At 34.7% G+C, this 27,797-nt stretch overlaps 3 protein-coding genes across 13 annotated transcripts; 2 read left to right on the forward strand and 1 right to left on the reverse strand.

Moving 5' to 3' along the window:
* Positions 1 to 549: 549 nt before the first annotated feature.
* Positions 550 to 3,414, reverse strand: LOC111410717 (pentatricopeptide repeat-containing protein At1g10910, chloroplastic-like). Its single transcript, XM_023041194.1, has 4 exons — positions 3,061 to 3,414; positions 2,342 to 2,426; positions 1,352 to 1,615; positions 550 to 909 (listed from the first exon to the last, which is right to left on the reverse strand). The coding sequence occupies exons 1-4, from the start codon at positions 3,333 to 3,335 to the stop codon at positions 565 to 567; spliced, it is 969 nt and encodes a 322-aa protein (XP_022896962.1). The 5' UTR covers positions 3,336 to 3,414; the 3' UTR covers positions 550 to 564.
* A 1,070-nt stretch (positions 3,415 to 4,484) lies between these two features.
* On the forward strand, positions 4,485 to 13,565 carry LOC111410719 (phosphatidylinositol 4-phosphate 5-kinase 8-like). 4 transcript variants are annotated; one of them, XM_023041201.1, is made up of 9 exons: positions 4,487 to 4,715; positions 6,009 to 6,052; positions 6,168 to 7,214; positions 7,332 to 7,499; positions 8,396 to 8,404; positions 8,523 to 8,688; positions 10,011 to 10,121; positions 10,281 to 10,468; positions 13,118 to 13,565. In XM_023041201.1, exons 2-9 carry the CDS (start codon positions 6,036 to 6,038, stop codon positions 13,296 to 13,298), a joined length of 1,887 nt encoding a protein of 628 aa, XP_022896969.1. In that variant the 5' UTR covers positions 4,487 to 4,715; positions 6,009 to 6,035; the 3' UTR covers positions 13,299 to 13,565. The 4 variants fall into 4 exon arrangements, with proteins under 4 accessions (XP_022896972.1, XP_022896969.1, XP_022896970.1 ...); XM_023041202.1 differs by having other exon boundaries at positions 13,147 to 13,565; XM_023041203.1 differs by lacking the exon at positions 13,118 to 13,565 and adding an exon at positions 11,043 to 13,111.
* Positions 13,566 to 17,243: 3,678 nt separating this feature from the next.
* Positions 17,244 to 27,575, forward strand: LOC111410718 (phosphatidylinositol 4-phosphate 5-kinase 8-like). 8 transcript variants are annotated; one of them, XM_023041196.1, is made up of 12 exons: positions 17,249 to 17,493; positions 18,349 to 18,406; positions 18,786 to 18,830; positions 18,946 to 19,992; positions 20,110 to 20,277; positions 21,174 to 21,182; positions 21,301 to 21,466; positions 22,789 to 22,899; positions 23,059 to 23,246; positions 25,896 to 26,053; positions 26,773 to 26,941; positions 27,097 to 27,575. In XM_023041196.1, the coding sequence occupies exons 3-12, from the start codon at positions 18,814 to 18,816 to the stop codon at positions 27,374 to 27,376; spliced, it is 2,313 nt and encodes a 770-aa protein (XP_022896964.1). In that variant the 5' UTR covers positions 17,249 to 17,493; positions 18,349 to 18,406; positions 18,786 to 18,813; the 3' UTR covers positions 27,377 to 27,575. The 8 variants fall into 8 exon arrangements, 5 of the variants coding, with proteins under 5 accessions (XP_022896967.1, XP_022896968.1, XP_022896964.1 ...); XM_023041195.1 differs by lacking the exon at positions 18,349 to 18,406 and having other exon boundaries at positions 18,787 to 18,830; XR_002705741.1 differs by lacking the exons at positions 18,349 to 18,406; positions 25,896 to 26,053 and having other exon boundaries at positions 17,244 to 17,493; positions 18,787 to 18,830.
* The last annotated feature ends 222 nt before the right edge of the window (positions 27,576 to 27,797 follow it).

Consider the following 27,797-nt stretch of genomic DNA (forward strand, 5'->3'; position numbering starts at 1 on the left):
AAAAAAAAAAAAAGAAGAAGAAGAAGTTAATTTCACAAGCTTATTGCATTGTGGTAACTGATAAGACTCAACCAGAACTAATATGAATGCTTTGAAAACATTGAAGAAAGACAAGGAATTTTGTGAATTCAAGAAAATCTGGAAGTTTATTCTTCTTATCTACATCATTACATGCTTCCATTGTTTTTTTTTTTTTTTTGTTAAATCATAGTTAAAGAAAGAGGAAGAGCAGGAGGACAAATGATATGCTCAGAAAAGAGTAGTTATTAGAATAGTTATTAAAACCGGCCCAGTCCGGAAACCGCCAAACCGGCTATAGGATCACATTGGACCAATTAGCATGTTAATAAGACAGGTAATGGAAGAACCAGTAAAATAAGGCTAGTGACTTGAACCTGAACTATTTATGTGCTAAAGCTCACAACTTACCATCATGCCAACTGACCTTTTGTTGTCCATAGTAAGCAAAAGTAAGGTACTTAAAAGTTCTATTGTTTTTTTTAAATGATAAAGTTTATAACTTTTATTTGTTGCAAAAAGAAAAGTTTTAAGAAACAATATAATTTACATCATTAGACTCGTTGGTAAGAGGACAAGAAAACAAACCTTATTCAACTCCACCCCTGCAGATTTCATCTCTCGAATTAACTCATCAGCTTTTCTATAATTGCCATCAATTGCATACGCATTAAGCAAAGAGCTGTAGTGAAAAACATTGGGAGCATGACCTTCGCTCTTAATCTGCTCAAAGTAGTTTTCCGCTTCCTCACACCGATTATTTGACGCACAGACGGATATAAGTGTCCCGTATGTTATGCTATCCAAATGCAACCCACTAGACTTAATTTCCTGAACCAGCTCCAATGCCTTTGTATAGCCGTCTTTCACTTTCGCACAACCCACAAGTAGCTGAAGATACAAAACACAAAAATATGAGATTGCAAAAAGAAACTGCAAAATTTAATAGATAAATGTACGACGAAGAAGTCTTTGCTGAAACATTCTAGTGTTTAAGATTAAGAAATAACAACTCAACCCCTGTCACAGATTTTTGCAATAGACTATTGTGCCTTCCACAAAATTGGGGAAGAAAAAAGTTCGAAATTAAGTGTTTACATTGTATATAACCATGCAACCCCATAAGTTTCATTGCAAGAGGTTATTGTCCTTATGCATCTATGGATACAATGCAGTGTTAATTTATCTATGGATACTGTACAGAATAAACTGATATGCCATCTTTTCCTTTCACGCAATACCCTCACTAGCAATTTGGATTACAAAGGCAGACAATTGATAAGTCTGTAAATTCCATGAAAATTAAAATATTTGAGAATAAGAGTTTACACACCGTACTATAGGTTACAATATCAGGCATTAGACCATCTTGCTTCATTTGACTAAATAGTTTGAGGCTGCTATCGAACTTGCCACTTTTTACCAGGCAATTCAGAACGGAATTACAGATGGAGACACTGTTCCTTATTGACTTGTCTTTGATGCTATTGTATATTTCTAGGACCTTTAATGGATTGAGACGCCTCCCCATGAACTTCATATAACTGCTGTAAGAAGCAATATTTGTTTTCCCATAGTGTTGCATCCAATCAAAAAGCTGCAAGGTTACAGAGTAGTAATAAGACATGATATTACCAAAATCACAAGAAGGCATTTTGATGCAGGGCATACAAAGGTGGCAAAATATATGTGTGGAAATTATGATTTGTTCAAACTAAAACAATTTTGCTAAAGGAATTCAGAAGTTGAGCATCAATACTGCTCATGAAGCTTGTGTTTGGAAGAAAACTTAAATATAATCGAAGATGAAAGTATAGGATCCTTTCAAATGTAAGTATTACGTTAACTCAAAAACTCTAAGATGTTGTGATGGGAAACCACGACTTCACTAATTCAACTGTACAGCTGTACCCAATTCAGCCATTCAAAAGTTGAGTGTTAAGGAGTGGGAGCGGTCAACATCGCCCTTTAGTAAGGGGATATAAAATTAATACGTCTTTTTCACAGTGTTAAAAAAGCCAAATAGTTTTCAGTTAAAAGACCCATGATAAACATAACTATCTAAACAGCCAAGCCAGAAAAGAAAAGGGAGAGCTAATATTTACACGTGATATCATGTAGTAACTAAAGAAGAAAAGACTCTTCAGATATTTTGTGTTCATTAAAGCTATAAGAAATATACCGATGATTCAAAAACTAAGTTATGTAAATCTCTATATGTTAGCAGACCATGCCGGCAACAGAATTTATAACTACCCTAATTATCGAAGCGTGCTAACCAACATGACAAAGAAAAGCACAGAAGATATTTATCCACTTAAACCTGAGAAATATCCTTCCATCTATTTAACTTCCCAAAATGGCGCAAAATCACATTAAAGTCTTGTGCTTTCAACGCCTCTCCTGATCTGTAAATAGACGATGATATCAGTAACCTGGATATTCAATGGCACATCTCAAATATCGTGTCCATGATCTAATTTGAATTGGGAGAGAAGTAAAACTACAAGGTATGAGTAAAACTTTGCTGACAACAAAGAAATATAACTTCATCATAGCTGCAGAAACATATTACAGATTGTGTAAATAAAACTCACATGTCGATCATAGAATTTATTATAGATACTTTTAGTTATTAGTACCATGTAATTGACATTTCAAGAACTGGATTTTAAAGTTTATTACATTTCAATTAACTGAATTCTATAAATTCTAGTTTAATTTCCAAATGAAATAGATGTGTGGAGTGAGAACTCGGGAAGACACGGTGAAATTTCTCAGTCTACTAAAAGACAATTACACAGATAAAATTACTGTGATGAGAAGAAAGCAAGAGAAATGAGTCATTATCTTGGATATCCACTAAATACCTAATTATCAAAATCATTTAGCCTTTGAAAGGCCCAGGCTCACGACAATAGTAAGCTAGAATTTCACCTCGCCCGCATACACCCCCAAGCACGTAATAAGCAACATAAAAATATCCGTAAGTATCAATGGCTAAACTCAAGTGAATAAACATTAATAAAAGAAAGAAAGAACCTCGAAAGAGCAGAGGTCAAGTCGGTGGACTGTTGAATGTCGAGCATTGCAGATTGTCTTATTGTAGACGAGACTGAAAGGCTCTTCCCAGATCGTCCAGTCGCGTATATGGGTCCATTTTGAATTTCACTGTGTGTAGTAGTACTGGTAGGATTAGCAGCAGTGGCAACAGGGGATATGGCGGTGGCTGGGGGATAGTTCTTGATGGTACGGGCTGAGGTGAGACAGAAAATGGGTGGAAACCCGTTTCCATAAACCGATGGAACAACCTCCATTACGGTGTTCCGATAAGCTTGTGACTCTTGAGTTGAAGAACTGAAAGATGCTAGCGCCAAGAAACGAGAAGGATAACAAATTGCAAATTAAAATCCAAAGATACGAGATTTAAAAACGAAGNAAAGATTCCACTTCCCCTAGCCCTGTGATTTCTCCCTCCCGTCGATCCTTGGAAGGTTTGCACAAAATGAACCTCTTATTTTTAGACGAGGACAATTAAGGACAATACTGCATGTATATAATTTTTTTTTGTCTAATCATTTACCTACTACTCATAATAGGGAGTGGAGGTCAAATTTGAGAATTTTTATATCCATGCGGGGCTCAAAAGCATTGTGAAAGAGATGACAACTTTCGGTATCCCCAATTCGATATAAATAGAATTATTCAACAATTAATAACAGAAAGATCGAGAAAAAAAATTACTAGGAGAATAGAAAGAAATGTATGATTTAAAAGAAACGATAAAGTTCACATCTTGCAAGTTGGATTAGTTAAAAATGGTCTTCATACTACAATTGACAAGTGATCAAAAGCTTTGGTCTTTGATCACCAATATATGTCAACAATTGACATAGTGTCAAAGATGGTTGACCCATGATCGACGACAAATATGAAAACAAAATATTTTAGTTAATCTTTACGTACTAATCACTTGCTTGAATTATTTTTGTATCAAAATTAGAATATTTTTTCTTATGTCGCGTCATTTTTATCAGAAACTTATTTTTGTTGCATAGTGTTGCTTTTATCAAATATATAGAAATTGAAAAATGAAAATAATTGTTTCCCGAAGCGAAAGGAGGTCATGGAAAAAAAAAAAAAGAAAAGAAAAGAAAAAGCCAAAGCTGTAGTGAAGAATACACATTGTCCTCTTCTAATTTTTTATATTTCTTTTATGGGAAATACATTTTTCTTTTTCTATTTTAAACAAAATAAATACTCACCATATGCTTTACGTGCGACAGCAGCCAGAATCACCTACAACTCAGCGCACTTTACATTCTATACACCACCAAAGACAACGATTTAAAGCAATTGGTCCCACGTGATCATAAACAAAAGTTTGTTGGCCCACAATTCGTACCCCGCCACGTGTCAACAGTCGCACTGCTAATATGCTATGAGCTTCCCATCGTATCTCACCACGCATTTTCTCGTTACTGTCTAAAAAAGGGTATTTCAATCAAATTTCGTGCAGCAAAGGTTCAACGTTTACTGCAATATTTATCAGAGAGCCAAGAAAAAAAATGAAGAAAGAAGTATAAATCGAAATTTTGATGTAGAAATTTTCAGATTGTATTTGTCTTTGAACTATTTGCAGATAGTTATAGGGTTTTCCTTGCTGTCTATTCATTACCGGTGGAACAGTTTCGCAGGTGAGCGTTTCAATACTTGATTTTAGTTTTCGATTGTCGTAATTACGTTGAAATAGCTATTAATATGAAAAACTATGGTGTTAATCGCTGCTCAAATCTCAATCACTAGCGTTATAGTAACTGTTAAATTTTCTGACGACTCGAAAGTAAGATCGATTGATGAACTGGAATCTGATAAAATATAATTTCTGTTTAATACTGTAATGATTTGGTAATGTATACTGCATCTGTACTTGTATCTAAATCTTTATTCACGATATTGTTTTATTTAGAAAATAAAAACTTTCAACTTTTTCATTGAAAACAGTATGATTTGTATGAAACATAGCTGTCTTAGTGCAAGAAAACACGCAATACGACGTGGAAATATAATATATCAGTCTTCGGCTCAGGATCATTGTGTCTGATTGTATATTTGTAATATACTGTTTAATGAAGCGTGTTTGAAAATATAAATAAGATTGATTTCGTGAACTGGTCACTCTTTTAAAAATCACACTAGGTTGCTTTTTGTCTTTTAAGCTGCCTAGATTGTGGAAATTACCAATTCTCTGATTTATTTGGGTATTAAATGCATCAATATTCAAAGTAATTTGAAACTTTGGTCTGATCTAAATTTTGTATTACGTTGGTCACTTAATCAGCTTTACAAATTTAAATTTGATCTGCACGGAACTTATATATTCAGAATCTGTTTATTCAGCGAAGTAATCCATATCACCACACATAATCAATGAGATCGCGGAACTTCCAATTTTTTGCCCTATTCAGTTAAATTAAGTAATTAGTATTGCTATTGCAAAACATCAGGATATTTACTTTATAACATCATATCTTCTTTATTACTGTTGACAGTGCTATTGGGGAATCTTGAGTTAATTCCCAGGTGCAGCCAAAGGCACAGAATGAGCGCTTTAATCTTTCCTTCTTTAACTGGAACTCATTGGATTTTGTCCAGCTAGTTAGTTGATTTAAACTCTAATCTATTCATAGACTAATCAAACCTAAATCTTCATTCTAAAATGATAATGCAAGAGAGAAAAATTAAAAAATTAAAAGATAAATAAAGTGATAGCTGATTGATCTTTTGTTGCATAAACTTGGATTAAGACAGAATTTATGTTTAAGAGTTCACCACATGAAGAAAGTCCATTTTCCTGTTCTAATAGGTTTGAAAGTTTTGAATAGATCAGATTGTAGAAGTGGAAAAAGACATATCCTTGTAAGATACTACCGTTGATAGATTAACGTAACAAATGGTGCCTGAGAAGATTTTTCTTGTATGTTGTGCAGGTCTTTCGTTTATAATCATTGTTTTTCATGGAGATTGATGAAAGGTACCCAACTGCAAATCATTTTAGACTAAAGAGGTTCTAGTAATTAAACTCTAGATTTGTTGTTTCACTTGCACGTGGGATAATGGATAATTTCTTTGTAACTTTCATCTAATAGGAGTTGTGAGAAGATCTTCTCAAAGGGAGATGTATATATTGGTAATTTCAAGGGAATGCTTCCACACGGAAAGGGTAAATATGCTTGGTCAGATGGAACAGTTTATGATGGTGACTGGGAAGAAGGGAAAATGACAGGGAAAGGCAAGATATTTTGGCCGTCACAGGCTACATATGAGGGTGATTTCTCTGGAGGATACCTCCATGGTTTTGGAACTTTTACTGGTTCTGATGGGTCCATATACAGGGGTTCTTGGAATATGAATTCTCAGCATGGCATTGGAAGGAAGCAATATCAGAACTCAGACTTTTATGATGGTTGTTGGAGAGAAGGAGTACGTGAAGGCAGTGGTAAGTATGCATGGAGCGATGGCAACTTATATATTGGAAATTGGAAGAAAGGGAAAATGTCTGGTAGAGGGGTCATGAGATGGTCCGAGGGTGATCTTTTTGATGGCTTCTGGTTGAATGGGTTGAGACATGGATCAGGCTTCTATAGATTCGCTGATGGAAGCTATTATTTTGGGACATGGACCAAGGGGCTGAAGGATGGACGTGGAATATTCTATCCTGCTGGAAGTAAGCCTCTAGGTAAACATAATCTTGAAGGACAGGAACACAACAAGACAAAGATGCTATCCCATAGTTCGTCAATAAATTCAGAGGACTCAGTAGTACCTAGTGTGAAGCGTACTCTTTCTGATAAAATTTCGAACAGTTTTGTAAGAGGATCAGGACGTATGTCACATAAAACCATATCCCTGGATGCTAATTGGGGCTGTAATAATTCGACTACAAAGATTACATCATCCTTATCTTGCAGATTGCCAGATGATCAAAGTGAGTTGCAAGATAACAGGGCTGTGGCTTATGAGAGGGAATATATGCAAGGAGTCCTTATTAAAGAAAGAATTAGAAATATATCCAAACTATCCCATAAAAATAAACGTCTCAAGTTTGCAAAAGAGGTTCAAAGGGGCTCATGTGTGAACATTTTTGAAGGGCACAGGAGCTATTATCTAATGCTTAGCTTGCAGCTTGGTATCAGGTAGACAAAAGAGGTTCCCTTCCTTTTCTCTGATTTTCAATTCTCCGCCATGAAAAAATCAAATTTGATGTTATGGCGATGGAACATTTCTTAAAATATCTCATCTGAAGTTCACAGGTATACTGTAGGCAAGATCACACCTGTTCCTATGCGCGAAGTGAGATCATCTGATTTTGGAGATCAAGCCAGAATAAGAATGTATTTTCCGAGCAAAGGATCCCAGATGACTCCTTCACACTATTCAGTTGACTTCTTCTGGAAGGACTACTGCCCTATGGTCTTCAGGTAACTATCTTTTGGAGATTATTTCTGCAGTTATCTGTGACCTTATCAGTCGGATGACTATTCCAATTTTACACGTTGTGAAGGATTCTTGTTTATTTTTAATCAAATGGCACAAGAAGTAATGTATTCTTACCACAAGCGGTTGATGCTTATTTGACTCCATTATAAGCAATTTCTAATTTCTGGTGCATGTAGGTTTTGACAGTTAAGCGACCATTTATATATTGAAAAGCGTTTTTAGGCATTCCGACAGCAATCTGGTTTCTGTTTGATGTAGATGAGAAATGCATGTGACACGTGCTGATCATTGTTTCAAACCTATGTAGCGGCCGACATCTGTTCATTCATCCCTTAATTTTTGCTAAACTGGCTAAATTTTTTGGTTTAGGTTGAGATAACAGACATAAATTCATTAAATTTGAACTTGCAATTATCATTGGAGGTAATTCTAATTTACGAGGCATTTTCTTTCATCCCTTCATCTTTCAATTTCCTCTAATCATTTACAAAACAGTGGGCTATAGTTTTATGATGCTTATACTGCTTCTCCATCGTCAATTCTCCACCTACTACTCGATCACTCCCTGGCAAAATGTAACTGAGAAATAATCATGCTAATAAAAGGACATGGAGGAAGAATAGAATAAAACGTGGACTTGTTCTCATTTCTGACAGTCCTCTCTCTCTCTCTTTCTGATCCACGAAAAGAAACTTCCTCACTTTGTTTGTTTATATTTTAACTATTCTTTGGAATTTATCTGAGTTGTATTTTATCAAAAGACCTGTATGATAACCTGTGGAATTCCTGTATAATTCTTTATATAGTGTTATTAAAGTATGTTTAGCAAGTTTATATTGCTAAAAGTCAAATTACTTTTTATGCACATATTTCGTAGGATCCACAGGTACTATCCGCTAAAACACCGGTGATTTCTATTCGTGTTTATGAACACTTGGTGAACATAGGGTTACAGGATTATTGTTTTTAATGACTGGCGTGTCCCTGTTGGATCTCTCATTCAGGAATTTGAGAGAGATGTTCAAGTTGAATGCTGCGGACTATATGATGTCCATCTGTGGTGATGATGGTCTGAGAGAGCTGTCTTCTCCAGGGAAAAGTGGAAGTCTTTTCTATCTTTCTCATGATGATAAATTTGTGATTAAGACATTGAAAAAGTCTGAACTGAAGGTTTGTACATTCGATGCATTTATTATGAATATCTTTATGATTATCATTTCTAGTAATTTATTCACATACTAAGGATCTAGTATTTTTCTCTAATAATGTATGAATTTATGTGACCGGCACATCTAAGATGAGATCCTTTTGAGTATGTTCATATTAATGACATCGTTCTAATTGATGAGATTAGATGAGGATAAATTGTTACATGGAATTAGTATGGAATAGACATAATGTCCTTTCAGTCATAATATGTATAATGCTGATATTGAAGTCAAACCCTGATTTTGTTGGGAATGGTATTTTGTTTTAATTATCAATAAGGAATGAGGACTCGAAGGTGGTGTAATGCATAATATTATGGTGAATTTAACAAAGTGGAGAAAAGCTACTTGGACTCGATGACACTTCCTGACACCTACCAACTCAGCAAAGATTTCCATGTTAAGGAGCTCAAAGGATTTCTAGTGGAAGGGTGGGCATGCCAATGGCTTAAGAATAGGGTGTTGCTAGAGTATTGAAATATGTGAAATGCATTCAGTCAGTCAACTACATTTAGTGAATTAAAGTGGAAATGTTGGATTTTATGTTCTGCCTTGTGTAATACCCTATCTATCTGTCATGTACGTGGCACAAGAGGGGGGATCCACTTTGGGATGACCTAGCAGTAATTGACGAACATGTCAACCACTCATAAGCCTACTCCTGCGCCCAGCTATAGCCTACAAGTCCCACAAACACACGCTCAGTGTACATGTCATTCCTTGGCTTCATAATCTACAGTTATTGGGCTGAATCTTCTTAAGCCTTATCGCCTATTGTATGATTGTTTCGGAAATTAGGCTGACCGAGCGGCCTTATTTCCTACGGAGATGTGACAGGCTTCACATGCGCGCAGGGTATGGTAACTGTGCCACTTCAGAGCCATGTTCACCCTCACCCGTCCCCAATCTCTCAACTTTGATAGAATATTAAGCCGAAGCATGATGCAAAGGTAGGGAATATATGAAAACTTAACCAAGCTCTGTCCATTTGCTTTCTATCAAACAATAAATACACTTTATCTTAAGCACGCAAGTGACGGGGAACTGCATTGCAGTTTTAACAGGGTTTCGGGATGAACAATTGGTGTGAAGACTGCAAGAGGATTTTCGATGGCAATACCTTGCCTTTTTTTTCCTGTCTATATAAAAATTTGTATTACATTGGCTTGCTATTTAGGATTTGAACTTTTCTTATTTATTGCAAATTGACTTGGACATGCTATTAGTTGCTATTCTATTGCTTGGCAAATTCCTGTGACATGATTTATTCTTAATGTTGTATAGGTTCTACTTAAGATGCTGCCGCATTACTATGAACACGTACGAGGGCATGAGAATACTCTTATTACTAAATTCTTTGGGGCGCACAGGATAGCACTAAAACGTGGAAAAAAGGTGGATCCTCGATCATAATTTCAAGTTTCCTTTCTGTCTAAAAATATTACTTTTTTATGGAATATATGCTGGTTTTAATTATCTCCGTTTAATGAAACTTTCATTTATTAGGGAAAACTATATGTAGGATGAGATCATGTGATTAAAATTGATTTACAGGTTCGCTTTGTAGTCATGGGAAATATGTTTTGCACAGAATTACGGATACATCAGCGTTATGATTTGAAGGGTTCATCTCAAGGGAGATTTACAAAAAAGGACAAGATTGATGAGAGCAGCACACTGAAAGATCTTGACTTGAAGTATGAGTTTCGTATGGACAGATTATTGCGCGAGTCACTTTTTAGGTATGTTCCTTTTCGTTGTTGACTTCCGCATTGTTAAATCAGTTGCAGTCACTATCATGAAAAAAATTGATTTCAAATTGTTTGGTTGCTCCATGCACTTGTACTAGCAAATCTGGTTTTATCAGGAGGTAGTCATACATTTATTAAATTATTCATATATACACTCATCCAAATAATTAGAATTCTGTAGCTTGGCTGAACATAAACTTTTAATACTGGATACCTAACAATCAAAAGAGCTGATTTGTTAGTTTATTATGATACAATGTACATATTTTTTTTATGTTCGGTTAATTTCAAACATAATTTGTTTCATATGGTTGTTTTCAGAAGAAACTCTCACGATTTGGAAATGTTGTGCTGCTGCTATTTATAGTGTTAATGGTGGATTATGCAAAATTAGTTGATTTCTATGGCTATTAGACATGCTTATGCGTATTTAACCATGTTTAATTAACCAAATAAGGCGGCACGAGATTTTATGGTTTCTCTGTGATATCTGGGTATCGAGTCATTGTAAATGTTGAAGTGCCCTCTCCCACATCCTACATTCTAACCTATCTCCCTGAACCAGAAATCAATCCTTAGGCATGGGGACAGAACAATGAAAAAGAAGAGGATATTATCCCGGTTATATTTTCAATTTTCGTCAATGAGCTTTGCCCTCTCTCTATGCAACTATTACCTAAGAGAATATTATTTTTTTCTTTCGTTTTCTTTTCTGTTTTCCGGAGGACTAAACTTACATTGGTAGGGTTTGGTGGGGTGATTACCTAGAACGTTAAAATCTAAATTTAATAGACTTCCAAATTTCAAGTTATTGCATGACAGAAACTGATGGAGATAGAGCTACAAGATATTTAGGATTTTGAAGTAGAGTTTGATTAAAGTATATTTATTTAGATTAGATTTAATATTTCTATAAGATTCTAGTTTAGTATAAGTTCGTTTGATTTTATATTCTTTCAGATGCTTTTGCTTTATAGATAAAAGGGCTTATTCATTGTAATATTCAAGCCTTGATTATATGAATAAATTGATATCTTCATTTGTCCTCGATTCTTCTCTTCTTTGCACCTCTTACTTTCCTTAATTTTCAATTCATTGTCAAATCTACGCTTCTGCGTCAGAAACCCAGTCAACTGTAGGTTACACTCATTTTGCTTGCTCTGACGGATATAGATATGATGAAATCTTAAAACTGTATGATGTTCTTTGACCTACAGAGTATGTGCTAATGACTCCTATTATGGACACTCATAGATGCACTGGAACTGTTACAGTCAACCGTGTCATTTTATTGAACTCCTTGAATGCCCAATTTATTAGTAAATCATGATCGCTTTTCAGGAGACACTTGCATAATTTGCCTGGCCAGCACAAAATAATCTGTATTATAAATTGGCTATATTGAGTGCCATATACTCAAAGAAATTCATAAGTTTAGAAGCCATCTTGAGAATTAAAGTTCAGTGTATTCAAAATTATTTTTTCCCAACATGAATAAAGAAATTCTTTTGAAATGGAGTTCGCTCTCTTAGGGCTATTATTACGTTGTATATTTGTAGCACTGATAACCCATATACATTTTCATATTTGTCTCTTATGCATTCAAGTGCACTTCCACTCTAAACGAAGTCATTCACTTGGTAAACAGTTCCATAGCGGTTATATTTTATATATTTTAGATATACAATCTCATATGGTTCAATGGATTCACTCTAGAATAAATCTTCAAATTCATTATTTGGGTAATTGGTCTCATCAATGTACTACAGTTTATTGTATTAAGTGTTAAACTTTGCTCTTATAGATAATATACACTATGATTTTTATGATTTGGAACTGTATTGAAATTCGTTCAATATGAACTATTGTAGTACACTTACGAGATGATTCATAATCAATGAATGGGAGATTGTAATTGGATGTGTTTTGGATAGGCTATGACCTGGCTAAGAATTGAAGTTAGCTGGAGCTAGGGATTATAAGTCCTTTGTGGTGCCTTTTGAGCATATGGCTTCTTATACCATAAAAGAATGTTGTAGAGAGAAAGTTGTCTAAGAAAGAGGCCACACTCATTGGGATAGGATGAAATTGTTAAGTCCTGATTTTATCTACATGCTAATTCGATCAAGGAGGTATGATCGAGAAATAACACATTCACTTAGTCACCAAGAAAAGGCTGGGGGAGAGTCTTCTCTTTAAATCAGTTCTTAGAAATTCAATCGTAAATTTTGATCTTCTGCCCAATTCGCATTGCTTATCAAGGAGCTTAGTCTCCTTCCTCTGTAAGAATAGAATTTTATTGGGAACCTCAGGAATAAGAGCAATGGCAGTAGCATTAATCTCCTTGAGCAAGCACCCCGAGGAGAAGAAAGATTAGTCATTCCAACTGCATGATTAATATAAGTTACAACTGCATTATTAGCCATCCTCGAAATTATATAATAGGCTTGGGGGAGAGAGTATCTACCAAGGACCTCAGCTCGAATGGCCCTCAAAATCCTTAAATTACATTTTTTTTATGGATAGCTTATATTTGCACTCTCTGCTTAATTGTTAATTTCGTTCTCCTTAGCTTTCTGACCATGTTAATTGTTTGTTTGCCTTGTAATTATGACAAATTTGGTCTTGTATTGTTTACAGACAACTATTTATAGACTCTTTATTCCTAGAATCTCAAGGGATCATAGACTACAGCCTTCTATTGGGGGTGCATTTCAGAGCTCCTGAACATCTAAAATCTCTGTTAGAGTCTCCTGATTCACCGCATACAGCTGAGAGTTCGGCTACCGGTATTGATGGTGGGCATCTCTTCTTAACATGAAAAATTTGGTATCTTGAGCGTTGATTTTGGGTTATCTAATTATTATAATTCATTCTTAAGGCATTAGTAATATGCTGTCTTATTGTATAACTTGGCCATTGGCTTTTCTATTAATCGAATATTATTCTCAATCCTCACAGGTAATGTGTTTAGCCTACCACATCTCTTTCCTTTTCCCTTTCCAATCATTTTGATTAAGTTGTTTATTGTACATTTTGTTCTGCAAATACAAAGCTATATGAAATGTTTCTGATTCTGCATCTGTAGCTTGCAACTATTTCTTTAATTAATTATCTTAATTGGTTAAGTAAAAAAATTATTATTCAATTTAATTTATTCTTTAAATATTTCGTTAATTATGTATATTATTTATTTCATATTTAATTACTCTATTTCGATTATTTATTTGAATAAAAATAATAATATTTAATTCAATTTTTCATTTAACTATTTCTTTAATTAATTATCTTAATTGGTTAAGTAAAAAAATTATTATTCAATTTAATTTATTGTTTAAATATTTCGTTAATTATGTATATTATTTATTTCATATTTAATTACTCTATTTCGATTATTTATTTGAATAAAAATAATAATATTTAATTCGATTTTTCATTTAAGTATTTCTTTAATTAATTATATTAATTGTTTCCATAATTAATTATGGTCCCTAACGGACCCATCTTGTCCGTAACGGACCATTACGGGCTGGAGCTCGTCGGAAAACTCCATTTTCGACGAGCTCCATCTCATTTTTTCACTTTTTTCCACATTTCAATCTCAAATTCAATATTTTCTTCCATTTTAACCATAAAAAATTAAATTTAACTCATATTCAAATCCTAAACATTCAAACTTTCACATATTCAAAGTAATTATTTATAGAGAACACGTCTAACCTTCCAGAACATAGCGATCTCCGGCTGATCGAGATGCGTCCAGTTTTGGTCGAAGTGGGTCAGGTCCGAGTCGTCCGTAGGCGGCGTGGATCCAGACTACTTTTTTCTTTTTTTCTCTCTATTTTCCTCTTCTCTTCTTTCCAAATGAGGGTATTTTCGACCCTTTAGATTTTGTTTACATTTTCCTTTTTTTTTTTTTTACAAAAAATTTGGTCGGAGGTCCTTATGAAAAAGTAGCCGGGTGGCAGCCATTGGCCACCATTTCCTCACCAGCTACGTTGGACCCGTATAATTTCGTTGGACCCAAATTTTACCCGGATTTCAATGGGTCGACTCCAATTCTACAGAATTGGATCAGGCCCATGGACAGTAATCTGATTTTCATGGAGTCTGACCAGCCACACAATCACAGGCCCACAGTTTTGATTTGATTTGATTTGGGCAATTTCGACGATTATCTTATTTTTCTCTTTGTTTACAATTTTTTTTACCTATTCCTATTTAAGTTTTTTTGGAAAATACTATGTTACTCTTCACTAAATTTTAGTCACAAAATGGTAAAATATTTGTTACATGTCAAATTTTCATAGTTGTAGATTAGTGTATGTGTCACCGTACTACTTATTTTTTATATTTGTAAGATAATACATATGTTAACTTATTACTTTTTTATTTTAAGGTAACATGTTCTATTCATGGTAACGCATGTTTTACTATGTTACTCCAATTTTGAATCATAACATATTCCATTGGACTTTCTCAATTTTCAATATCGTAGATGTCTTTGCAATCGTCATCGTCTCCCGTCGCCACCAATGAGGGCAGATTTCTTCGATCACAATCCCACGCTTATTTTCCAGACATCATCATCATGCTCAAAAGCACAGTACTTTCAATTGTATCTCATTAATAATGAGTTATTCCTTTTTGCATTGCACTTTGTAAAAAACATGTCACGCGTTTTTCAAAAATATGAGTAAAATCAAACATGAACTTCGTCACTTGAGCTTAAAATTTTATGCTATCGACTACATTCATTGTATACGTATGTGTAGTGCTCAATTATTCCACAAAAAAGAGCCTGGAAAACTTGATCGTACTACAAAATGGCCTGACTTCAATAAGTTTAATTGGCACGGAACTATAACAAATCAAAATATAATCAAAATACACACTCCTTTGGTTACGAGTTTGATTCCCCCTACCAACACTTTCTCGGTCGAGCCTGTTGCACCAGGCTTACTTAGTACGATTTACCTGACTGTAGTGATTTGCAAGCTATTGCGTCAATCCGAGGGTTTAGCCAATGGGCACTCGAATAGTAGCGGTTGCGGGTTCCCCCGTCATCAAAAATAAAAAATAAAAATACACACTTATCGTATGAAAACTTTAATTAATTCCCAAATAGTTTTAAAATGTCGTGGCCAATCTTGCTAAAATTAACAAAGAATCCTAATCAAGATCCTATTTCACCATTATCAAGTTTTGGCAAAAGTATGACCTTTAATTTAAAGAAAAGAGAATATTTACACCATTTTTTCAAAGATTATTCTTTATCGACATGGCTTATTTATTCTTTATCGACATGGCTTATCAAGTAAAAGATATTTTGAATAATTAATGAAACTTTATCATAAAATTCTTTCAAGTGTCATATATACTTTGTATCATCCTTTATTCCTTCAATCAATTCATTAACCATTTTCCCATTTAGTCAGTTTTTTCGAAAACTTTATCCTGTGTTAAGTCAACTAGCACAGAATAAGAATATTGAATGATAATTATATCTAATATTTGACATTAAACGGCGAGCGAAATTAAACATTTTAAATGAATAGTGACAATAGAATTTCCAAAGTGCAATGGAATAGCAAATTGTCAATATTCGTAGGAATCTCAAATTCCTTTTCACGGGAATAACAAAAAGGAAGAATAAAAATTCATTAATTCACCAGTTTTACTTTTTAGGATTTACAATAAGTAACTAATGCCATGTTGTTCTAATTCTATATATTCCACGTGAACTTTGACAACAACATAAGGAAATACAAAAGATTCCACTTCCCCTAGCCCTGTGATTTCTCCCTCCCGTCGATCCTTGGAAGGTTTGCACAAAATGAACCTCTTATTTTTCGACGAGGACAATTAAGGACAATACTGCATGTATATAATTTTTTTTTATCTAATCATTTACCTACTACTCATAATAGGGAGTGGAGGTCAAATTTGAGAATTTCTATATTCATGCGGGGCTCACAAGCAATGTGAGAGAGATGACAACTTTCGGTATCCCCAATTCGATATAAATAGAATTATTCAACAATTAATAACAGAAAGATCGAGAAAAAAAATTAATAGGAGAATAGAAAGAAATGTATGATTTAAAAGAAACGATAAAGTTCACATCTTGCAAGTTGGATTAGTTAAAAATGGTCTTCATACTACAAAATTAGCTTTGGTCTTTGATCACCAATATATGTCAACAATTGACGTAGTGTCAAAGATGGTTGACCCATGATCGACGACAAATATGAAAACAAAATATTTTAGTTAATCTTTACGTACTAATCACTTGCTTGAATTATTTTTGTATCAAAATTAGAATATTTTTTCTTATGTCGCGTCATTTTTATCAGAAACTTATTTTTGTTGCATAGTGTTGCTTTTATCAAATATATAGAAATTGAAAAATGAAAATAATTGTTTCCCGAAGCGAAAGGAGGTCATGGAAAAAAAAAAAAAGAAAAGAAAAGAAAAAGCCAAAGCTGTAGTGAAGAATACACATTGTCCTCTTCTAATTTTTTATATTTCTTTTATGGGAAATACATTTTTCTTTTTCTATTTTAAACAAAATAAATACTCACCATATGCTTTACGTGAGACAGCAGCCAGAATCACCTACAACTCAGCGCACTTTACATTCTATACACCACCAAAGACAACGATTTAACGCAATTGGTCCCACGTGATCATAAACAAAAGTTTGCTGGCCCACAATTCGTACCCCGCCACGTGTCACCAGTCGCACTGCTAATATGCTATGAGCCTCCCGTCGTATCTCACCACGCATTTTCTCGTTACTGTCTAAAAAAGGGAATTTCAATCAAATTTCGTGAAGCAAAGGTTCAACGTTTACTGCAATATTTATCAGAGAGCCAAGAAAAAAAATGAAGAAAGAAGTATAAATCGAAATTTTGATGTAGAAATTTTCAGATTGTATTTGTCTTTGAACTATTTGCAGATAGTTATAGGGTTTTCCTTGCTGTCTATTCATTACCGGTGGAACAGTTTCGCAGGTGAGCGTTTCAATACTTGATTTTAGTTTTCGATTGTCGTAATTACGTTGAAATAGCTATTAATATGAAAAACTATGGTGTTAATCGCTGCTCAAATCTCAATCACTAGCGTTATAGTAACTGTTAAATTTTCTGACGACTCGAAAGTAAGACCGATTGATGAACTGGAATCTGATAAAATATAATTTCTGTTTAATACTGTAATGATTTGGTAATGTATACAGCATCTGTACTTGTATCTAAATCTTTATTCACGATATTGTTTTATTTAGAAAATAAAAACTTTCAACTTTTTCATTGAAAACAGTATGATTTGTATGAAACATAGCTGTCTTAGTGCAAGAAAACACGCAATACGACGTGGAAATATAATATATCAGTCTTCGGCTCAGGATCACTGTGTCTGATTGTATATTTGTAATATACTGTTTAATGAAGCGTGTTTGAAAATATAAATAAGATTGATTTCGTGAACTGGTCACTCTTTTAAAAATCACACTAGGTTGCTTTTTGTCTTTTAAGCTGCCTAGATTGTGGAAATTACCAATTCTCTGATTTATTTGGGTATTAAATGCATCAATATTCAAAGTAATTTGAAACTTTGGTCTGATCTAAATTTTGTATTACGTTGGTCACTTAATCAGCTTTACAAATTTAAATTTGATCTGCACGGAACTTATATATTCAGAATCTGTTTATTCAGCGAAGTAATCCATATCACCACACATAATCAATGAGATCGCGGAACTTCCAATTTTTTGCCCTATTCAGTTAAATTAAGTAATTAGTATTGCTATTGCAAAACATCAGGATATTTACTTTATAACATCATATCTTCTTTATTACTGTTGACAGTGCTATTGGGGAATCTTGAGTTAATTCCCAGGTGCAGCCAAAGGCACAGAATGAGCGCTTTAATCTTTCCTTCTTTAACTGGAACTCATTGGATTTTGTCCAGCTAGTTAGTTGATTTAAACTCTAATCTATTCATAGACTAATCAAACCTAAATCTTCATTCTAAAATGATAATGCAAGAGAGAAAAATTAAAAAATTAAAAGATAAATAAAGTGATAGCTGATTGATCTTTTGTTGCATAAACTTGGATTAAGACAGAATTTATGTTTAAGAGTTCACCACATGAAGAAAGTCCATTTTCCTGTTCTAATAGGTTTGAAAGTTTTGAATAGATCAGATTGTAGAAGTGGAAAAAGACATATCCTTGTAAGATACTACCGTTGATAGATTAACGTAACAAATGGTGCCTGAGAAGATTTTTCTTGTATGTTGTGCAGGTCTTTCGTTTATAATCATTGTTTTTCATGGAGATTGATGAAAGGTACCCAACTGCAAATCATTTTAGACTAAAGAGGTTCTAGTAATTAAACTCTAGATTTGTTGTTTCACTTGCACGTGGGATAATGGATAATTTCTTTGTAACTTTCATCTAATAGGAGTTGTGAGAAGATCTTCTCAAAGGGAGATGTATATATTGGTAATTTCAAGGGAATGCTTCCACACGGAAAGGGTAAATATGCTTGGTCAGATGGAACAGTTTATGATGGTGACTGGGAAGAAGGGAAAATGACAGGGAAAGGCAAGATATTTTGGCCGTCACAGGCTACATATGAGGGTGATTTCTCTGGAGGATACCTCCATGGTTTTGGAACTTTTACTGGTTCTGATGGGTCCATATACAGGGGTTCTTGGAATATGAATTCTCAGCATGGCATTGGAAGGAAGCAATATCAGAACTCAGACTTTTATGATGGTTGTTGGAGAGAAGGAGTACGTGAAGGCAGTGGTAAGTATGCATGGAGCGATGGCAACTTATATATTGGAAATTGGAAGAAAGGGAAAATGTCTGGTAGAGGGGTCATGAGATGGTCCGAGGGTGATCTTTTTGATGGCTTCTGGTTGAATGGGTTGAGACATGGATCAGGCTTCTATAGATTCGCTGATGGAAGCTATTATTTTGGGACATGGACCAAGGGGCTGAAGGATGGACGTGGAATATTCTATCCTGCTGGAAGTAAGCCTCTAGGTAAACATAATCTTGAAGGACAGGAACACAACAAGACAAAGATGCTATCCCATAGTTCGTCAATAAATTCAGAGGACTCAGTAGTACCTAGTGTGAAGCGTACTCTTTCTGATAAAATTTCGAACAGTTTTGTAAGAGGATCAGGACGTATGTCACATAAAACCATATCCCTGGATGCTAATTGGGGCTGTAATAATTCGACTACAAAGATTACATCATCCTTATCTTGCAGATTGCCAGATGATCAAAGTGAGTTGCAAGATAACAGGGCTGTGGCTTATGAGAGGGAATATATGCAAGGAGTCCTTATTAAAGAAAGAATTAGAAATATATCCAAACTATCCCATAAAAATAAACGTCTCAAGTTTGCAAAAGAGGTTCAAAGGGGCTCATGTGTGAACATTTTTGAAGGGCACAGGAGCTATTATCTAATGCTTAGCTTGCAGCTTGGTATCAGGTAGACAAAAGAGGTTCCCTTCCTTTTCTCTGATTTTCAATTCTCCGCCATGAAAAAATCAAATTTGATGTTATGGCGATGGAACATTTCTTAAAATATCTCATCTGAAGTTCACAGGTATACTGTAGGCAAGATCACACCTGTTCCTATGCGCGAAGTGAGATCATCTGATTTTGGAGATCAAGCCAGAATAAGAATGTATTTTCCGAGCAAAGGATCCCAGATGACTCCTTCACACTATTCAGTTGACTTCTTCTGGAAGGACTACTGCCCTATGGTCTTCAGGTAACTATCTTTTGGAGATTATTTCTGCAGTTATCTGTGACCTTATCAGTCGGATGACTATTCCAATTTTACACGTTGTGAAGGATTCTTGTTTATTTTTAATCAAATGGCACAAGAAGTAATGTATTCTTACCACAAGCGGTTGATGCTTATTTGACTCCATTATAAGCAATTTCTAATTTCTGGTGCATGTAGGTTTTGACAGTTAAGCGACCATTTATATATTGAAAAGCGTTTTTAGGCATTCCGACAGCAATCTGGTTTCTGTTTGATGTAGATGAGAAATGCATGTGACACGTGCTGATCATTGTTTCAAACCTATGTAGCGGCCGACATCTGTTCATTCATCCCTTAATTTTTGCTAAACTGGCTAAATTTTTTGGTTTAGGTTGAGATAACAGACATAAATTCATTAAATTTGAACTTGCAATTATCATTGGAGGTAATTCTAATTTACGAGGCATTTTCTTTCATCCCTTCATCTTTCAATTTCCTCTAATCATTTACAAAACAGTGGGCTATAGTTTTATGATGCTTATACTGCTTCTCCATCGTCAATTCTCCACCTACTACTCGATCACTCCCTGGCAAAATGTAACTGAGAAATAATCATGCTAATAAAAGGACATGGAGGAAGAATAGAATAAAACGTGGACTTGTTCTCATTTCTGACAGTCCTCTCTCTCTCTCTTTCTGATCCACGAAAAGAAACTTCCTCACTTTATTTGTTTATATTTTAACTATTCTTTGGAATTTATCTGAGTTGTATTTTATCAAAAGACCTGTATGATAACCTGTGGAATTCCTGTATAATTCTTTATATAGTGTTATTAAAGTATGTTTAGCAAGTTTATATTGCTAAAAGTCAAATTACTTTTTATGCACATATTTCGTAGGATCCACAGGTACTATCCGCTAAAACACCGGTGATTTCTATTCGTGTTTATGAACACTTGGTGAACATAGGGTTACAGGATTATTGTTTTTAATGACTGGCGTGTCCCTGTTGGATCTCTCATTCAGGAATTTGAGAGAGATGTTCAAGTTGAATGCTGCGGACTATATGATGTCCATCTGTGGTGATGATGGTCTGAGAGAGCTGTCTTCTCCAGGGAAAAGTGGAAGTCTTTTCTATCTTTCTCATGATGATAAATTTGTGATTAAGACATTGAAAAAGTCTGAACTGAAGGTTTGTACATTCGATGCATTTATTATGAATATCTTTATGATTATCATTTCTAGTAATTTATTCACATACTAAGGATCTAGTATTTTTCTCTAATAATGTATGAATTTATGTGACCGGCACATCTAAGATGAGATCCTTTTGAGTATGTTCATATTAATGACATCGTTCTAATTGATGAGATTAGATGAGGATAAATTGTTACATGGAATTAGTATGGAATAGACATAATGTCCTTTCAGTCATAATATGTATAATGCTGATATTGAAGTCAAACCCTGATTTTGTTGGGAATGGTATTTTGTTTTAATTATCAATAAGGAATGAGGACTCGAAGGTGGTGTAATGCATAATATTATGGTGAATTTAACAAAGTGGAGAAAAGCTACTTGGACTCGATGACACTTCCTGACACCTACCAACTCAGCAAAGATTTCCATGTTAAGGAGCTCAAAGGATTTCTAGTGGAAGGGTGGGCATGCCAATGGCTTAAGAATAGGGTGTTGCTAGAGTATTGAAATATGTGAAATGCATTCAGTCAGTCAACTACATTTAGTGAATTAAAGTGGAAATGTTGGATTTTATGTTCTGCCTTGTGTAATACCCTATCTATCTGTCATGTACGTGGCACAAGAGGGGGGATCCACTTTGGGATGACCTAGCAGTAATTGACGAACATGTCAACCACTCATAAGCCTACTCCTGCGCCCAGCTATAGCCTACAAGTCCCACAAACACACGCTCAGTGTACATGTCATTCCTTGGCTTCATAATCTACAGTTATTGGGCTGAATCTTCTTAAGCCTTATCGCCTATTGTATGATTGTTTCGGAAATTAGGCTGACCGAGCGGCCTTATTTCCTACGGAGATGTGACAGGCTTCACATGCGCGCAGGGTATGGTAACTGTGCCACTTCAGAGCCATGTTCACCCTCACCCGTCCCCAATCTCTCAACTTTGATAGAATATTAAGCCGAAGCATGATGCAAAGGTAGGGAATATATGAAAACTTAACCAAGCTCTGTCCATTTGCTTTCTATCAAACAATAAATACACTTTATCTTAAGCACGCAAGTGACGGGGAACTGCATTGCAGTTTTAACAGGGTTTCGGGATGAACAATTGGTGTGAAGACTGCAAGAGGATTTTCGATGGCAATACCTTGCCTTTTTTTTCCTGTCTATATAAAAATTTGTATTACATTGGCTTGCTATTTAGGATTTGAACTTTTCTTATTTATTGCAAATTGACTTGGACATGCTATTAGTTGCTATTCTATTGCTTGGCAAATTCCTGTGACATGATTTATTCTTAATGTTGTATAGGTTCTACTTAAGATGCTGCCGCATTACTATGAACACGTACGAGGGCATGAGAATACTCTTATTACTAAATTCTTTGGGGCGCACAGGATAGCACTAAAACGTGGAAAAAAGGTGGATCCTCGATCATAATTTCAAGTTTCCTTTCTGTCTAAAAATATTACTTTTTTATGGAATATATGCTGGTTTTAATTATCTCCGTTTAATGAAACTTTCATTTATTAGGGAAAACTATATGTAGGATGAGATCATGTGATTAAAATTGATTTACAGGTTCGCTTTGTAGTCATGGGAAATATGTTTTGCACAGAATTACGGATACATCAGCGTTATGATTTGAAGGGTTCATCTCAAGGGAGATTTACAAAAAAGGACAAGATTGATGAGAGCAGCACACTGAAAGATCTTGACTTGAAGTATGAGTTTCGTATGGACAGATTATTGCGCGAGTCACTTTTTAGGTATGTTCCTTTTCGTTGTTGACTTCCGCATTGTTAAATCAGTTGCAGTCACTATCATGAAAAAAATTGATTTCAAATTGTTTGGTTGCTCCATGCACTTGTACTAGCAAATCTGGTTTTATCAGGAGGTAGTCATACATTTATTAAATTATTCATATATACACTCATCCAAATAATTAGAATTCTGTAGCTTGGCTGAACATAAACTTTTAATACTGGATACCTAACAATCAAAAGAGCTGATTTGTTAGTTTATTATGATACAATGTACATATTTTTTTTATGTTCGGTTAATTTCAAACATAATTTGTTTCATATGGTTGTTTTCAGAAGAAACTCTCACGATTTGGAAATGTTGTGCTGCTGCTATTTATAGTGTTAATGGTGGATTATGCAAAATTAGTTGATTTCTATGGCTATTAGACATGCTTATGCGTATTTAACCATGTTTAATTAACCAAATAAGGCGGCACGAGATTTTATGGTTTCTCTGTGATATCTGGGTATCGAGTCATTGTAAATGTTGAAGTGCCCTCTCCCACATCCTACATTCTAACCTATCTCCCTGAACCAGAAATCAATCCTTAGGCATGGGGACAGAACAATGAAAAAGAAGAGGATATTATCCCGGTTATATTTTCAATTTTCGTCAATGAGCTTTGCCCTCTCTCTATGCAACTATTACCTAAGAGAATATTATTTTTTTCTTTCGTTTTCTTTTCTGTTTTCCGGAGGACTAAACTTACATTGGTAGGGTTTGGTGGGGTGATTACCTAGAACGTTAAAATCTAAATTTAATAGACTTCCAAATTTCAAGTTATTGCATGACAGAAACTGATGGAGATAGAGCTACAAGATATTTAGGATTTTGAAGTAGAGTTTGATTAAAGTATATTTATTTAGATTAGATTTAATATTTCTATAAGATTCTAGTTTAGTATAAGTTCGTTTGATTTTATATTCTTTCAGATGCTTTTGCTTTATAGATAAAAGGGCTTATTCATTGTAATATTCAAGCCTTGATTATATGAATAAATTGATATCTTCATTTGTCCTCGATTCTTCTCTTCTTTGCACCTCTTACTTTCCTTAATTTTCAATTCATTGTCAAATCTACGCTTCTGCGTCAGAAACCCAGTCAACTGTAGGTTACACTCATTTTGCTTGCTCTGACGGATATAGATATGATGAAATCTTAAAACTGTATGATGTTCTTTGACCTACAGAGTATGTGCTAATGACTCCTATTATGGACACTCATAGATGCACTGGAACTGTTACAGTCAACCGTGTCATTTTATTGAACTCCTTGAATGCCCAATTTATTAGTAAATCATGATCGCTTTTCAGGAGACACTTGCATAATTTGCCTGGCCAGCACAAAATAATCTGTATTATAAATTGGCTATATTGAGTGCCATATACTCAAAGAAATTCATAAGTTTAGAAGCCATCTTGAGAATTAAAGTTCAGTGTATTCAAAATTATTTTTTCCCAACATGAATAAAGAAATTCTTTTGAAATGGAGTTCGCTCTCTTAGGGCTATTATTACGTTGTATATTTGTAGCACTGATAACCCATATACATTTTCATATTTGTCTCTTATGCATTCAAGTGCACTTCCACTCTAAACGAAGTCATTCACTTGGTAAACAGTTCCATAGCGGTTATATTTTATATATTTTAGATATACAATCTCATATGGTTCAATGGATTCACTCTAGAATAAATCTTCAAATTCATTATTTGGGTAATTGGTCTCATCAATGTACTACAGTTTATTGTATTAAGTGTTAAACTTTGCTCTTATAGATAATATACACTATGATTTTTATGATTTGGAACTGTATTGAAATTCGTTCAATATGAACTATTGTAGTACACTTACGAGATGATTCATAATCAATGAATGGGAGATTGTAATTGGATGTGTTTTGGATAGGCTATGACCTGGCTAAGAATTGACGTTAGCTGGAGCTAGGGATTATAAGTCCTTTGTGGTGCCTTTTGAGCATATGGCTTCTTATACCATAAAAGAATGTTGGAGAGAGAAAGTTGTCTAAGAAAGAGGCCACACTCATTGGGATAGGATGAAATTGTTAAGTCCTGATTTTATCTACATGCTAATTCGATCAAGGAGGTATGATCGAGAAATAACACATTCACTTAGTCACCAAGAAAAGGCTGGGGGAGAGTCTTCTCTTTAAATCAGTTCTTAGAAATTCAATCGTAAATTTTGATCTTCTGCCCAATTCGCATTGCTTATCAAGGAGCTTAGTCTCCTTCCTCTGTAAGAATAGAATTTTATTGGGAACCTTAGGAATAAGAGCAATGGCAGTAGCATTAATCTCCTTGAGCAAGCACCCCGAGGAGAAGAAAGATTAGTCATTCCAACTGCATGATTAATATAAGTTACAACTGCATTATTAGCCATCCTCGAAATTATATAATAGGCTTGGGGGAGAGAGTATCTACCAAGGACCTCAGCTCGAATGGCCCTCAAAATCCTTAAATTACATTTTTTTTATGGATAGCTTATATTTGCACTCTCTGCTTAATTGTTAATTTCGTTCTCCTTAGCTTTCTGACCATGTTAATTGTTTGTTTGCCTTGTAATTATGACAAATTTGGTCTTGTATTGTTTACAGACAACTATTTATAGACTCTTTATTCCTAGAATCTCAAGGGATCATAGACTACAGCCTTCTATTGGGGGTGCATTTCAGAGCTCCTGAACATCTAAAATCTCTGTTAGAGTCTCCTGATTCACCGCATACAGCTGAGAGTTCGGCTACTGGTATTGATGGTGGGCATCTCTTCTTAACATGAAAAATTTGGTATCTTGAGCGTTGATTTTGGGTTATCTAATTATTATAATTCATTCTTAAGGCATTAGTAATATGCTGTCTTATTGTATAACTTGGCCATTGGCTTTTCTATTAATCGAATATTATTCTCAATCCTCACAGGTAATGTGTTTAGCCTACCACATCTCTTTCCTTTTCCCTTTCCAATCATTTTGATTAAGTTGTTTATTGTACATTTTGTTCTGCAAATACAAAGCTATATGAAATGTTTCTGATTCTGCATCTGTAGCTTGCATAATGAGATTTCTGTTTGTTTATTCACCTCCTCTATGCACCCCCCAACCCCCGGGATGTTTTTCCCTTCTTCTTTTTGAGCTTTTGTAAGTGTAAACCTGCTTGGAGAATATACATCTTCTATTCATAGAGGGAGTCTGGGATATATGCTCAGGGCGGGGTCAAATATGAATTTCTGGTCCTGGTCACCTGATTTAGTTTTGTTTGGGACAAACATGTGATTTATTTAATGAGGATATATCTGTGAGGTATTGTTTCCCTTGACACGGTGTGTTTAAGTTGAAATTGTCTTAGCACGTGTCCGTATGATGTGAAAGTACATTATCTGCTTTACTGCTTGAGCAATTACTTCAATTGTCTTCTTTTTTCTTTTTCTTTTTTCCATTGAAGTGTCCTATGTTTGACACAAGCTTGCTTCGTCAAGGTGTGATCTCTTCAGGGGAGCTCTTGATTCCCCCGAGGGGTTTGGTTTTAGTAACCCATGAACCTAGCTCGGTCAGCACTCTACCTGGTCCACATATTCGAGGAAACACTTTGAAAGCATTCTCAATTGGTAACAAGGAAGCCGATCTTCTTTTACCTGGTACTGGAAGGTAACTTGAATTCATTTTCACCATCTAGTGCTTTTGTTCTGTAACTTCATCAAATTGGTTCACATTACATTACTTGATTGTTAATTAGAAAATTTTTTCCCCATAACTTGGGTTTAATGAATAAGTAGTGTATTTAAAATCACGCCATTCCTCAGGTTAAGAGTGCAACTAGGCGTAAATATGCCGGCTCAAGCAAATCACAGAATTATGCAGGACGAGACAGACTCATCCGAAGTTGAACTTTTTGAAGTTTATGACGTCGTTCTCTACCTTGGCATAATAGATATATTGCAAGAATACAACCTGAAAAAGAAAATCGAGCATAAATATAAATCTTTGCAGTTCGATCCTTTGTCGATTTCTGCTGTGGAACCCAAGGTTTATTCGAAACGTTTCATTAGCTTCCTTGAGAAGGTTTTTCCCCTAGATCCTTAGAGAGAGTGTCTGTGCCTTTCTTCTGGTTGGTTTGCATGATTCTTTCAGAATTTATTTGTGACCGACCAATAATTATATGCTGTCGAACTCGTTGTACATAAGATATCCTCAAGTTGCATAGTTGTTGAATACTTGTAATGATATTCGAGTTGTTTGAATGATTGACTTCACGATTCTCAAGAGTACTCTTTTTTCGTCACTTGAAATTATGTACTAGCAATGTCTCTCTACGTTAGTTTTGTCCGAAATCATATAAATTTTTCACATAAGATTATACTTTAAAACGTGAATTCCGCTAAGCTTACAAAATATGTTTATAAGTTAAATGAATGAATTTTAGAATTTTTTTTTTTTTTAAATTGGTAATAAGACTCATTTGTGATAAATGAGCACTCAAATTTGAAGCTAGGAAGGAATCTTT

Source organism: Olea europaea, chromosome 15 (assembly GCF_002742605.1).
Source record: "Olea europaea var. sylvestris chromosome 15, O_europaea_v1, whole genome shotgun sequence".
Classification (NCBI taxonomy): domain Eukaryota; kingdom Viridiplantae; phylum Streptophyta; class Magnoliopsida; order Lamiales; family Oleaceae; genus Olea; species Olea europaea.

Bases quoted from the DNA above. Each gene is read 5' to 3' on its own strand.
- LOC111410717 (XM_023041194.1), bottom strand. From the start codon at position 3,335: ATGGAGGTTGTTCCATCGGTTTATGGAAACGGGTTTCCACCCATTTTC. The intron at 2,427-3,060 runs GTTCTTTCTTTC...GTCTATTTACAG, and splicing joins TTGACCTCTGCTCTTTCGAG to ATCAGGAGAGGCGTTGAAAG. The intron at 1,616-2,341 runs GTTTAAGTGGAT...GTAACCTTGCAG, and splicing joins GATGGAAGGATATTTCTCAG to CTTTTTGATTGGATGCAACA.
- LOC111410719 (XM_023041201.1), top strand. The intron at 7,215-7,331 runs GTAGACAAAAGA...TGAAGTTCACAG, and splicing joins AGCTTGCAGCTTGGTATCAG to GTATACTGTAGGCAAGATCA. The intron at 10,469-13,117 runs GTATGTTCCTTT...TATTGTTTACAG, and splicing joins TTGCGCGAGTCACTTTTTAG to ACAACTATTTATAGACTCTT.
- LOC111410718 (XM_023041196.1), top strand. The intron at 22,900-23,058 runs GTGGATCCTCGA...ATTGATTTACAG, and splicing joins CACTAAAACGTGGAAAAAAG to GTTCGCTTTGTAGTCATGGG. The intron at 26,054-26,772 runs GTGGGCATCTCT...TGCTTCGTCAAG, and splicing joins TTCGGCTACTGGTATTGATG to GTGTGATCTCTTCAGGGGAG.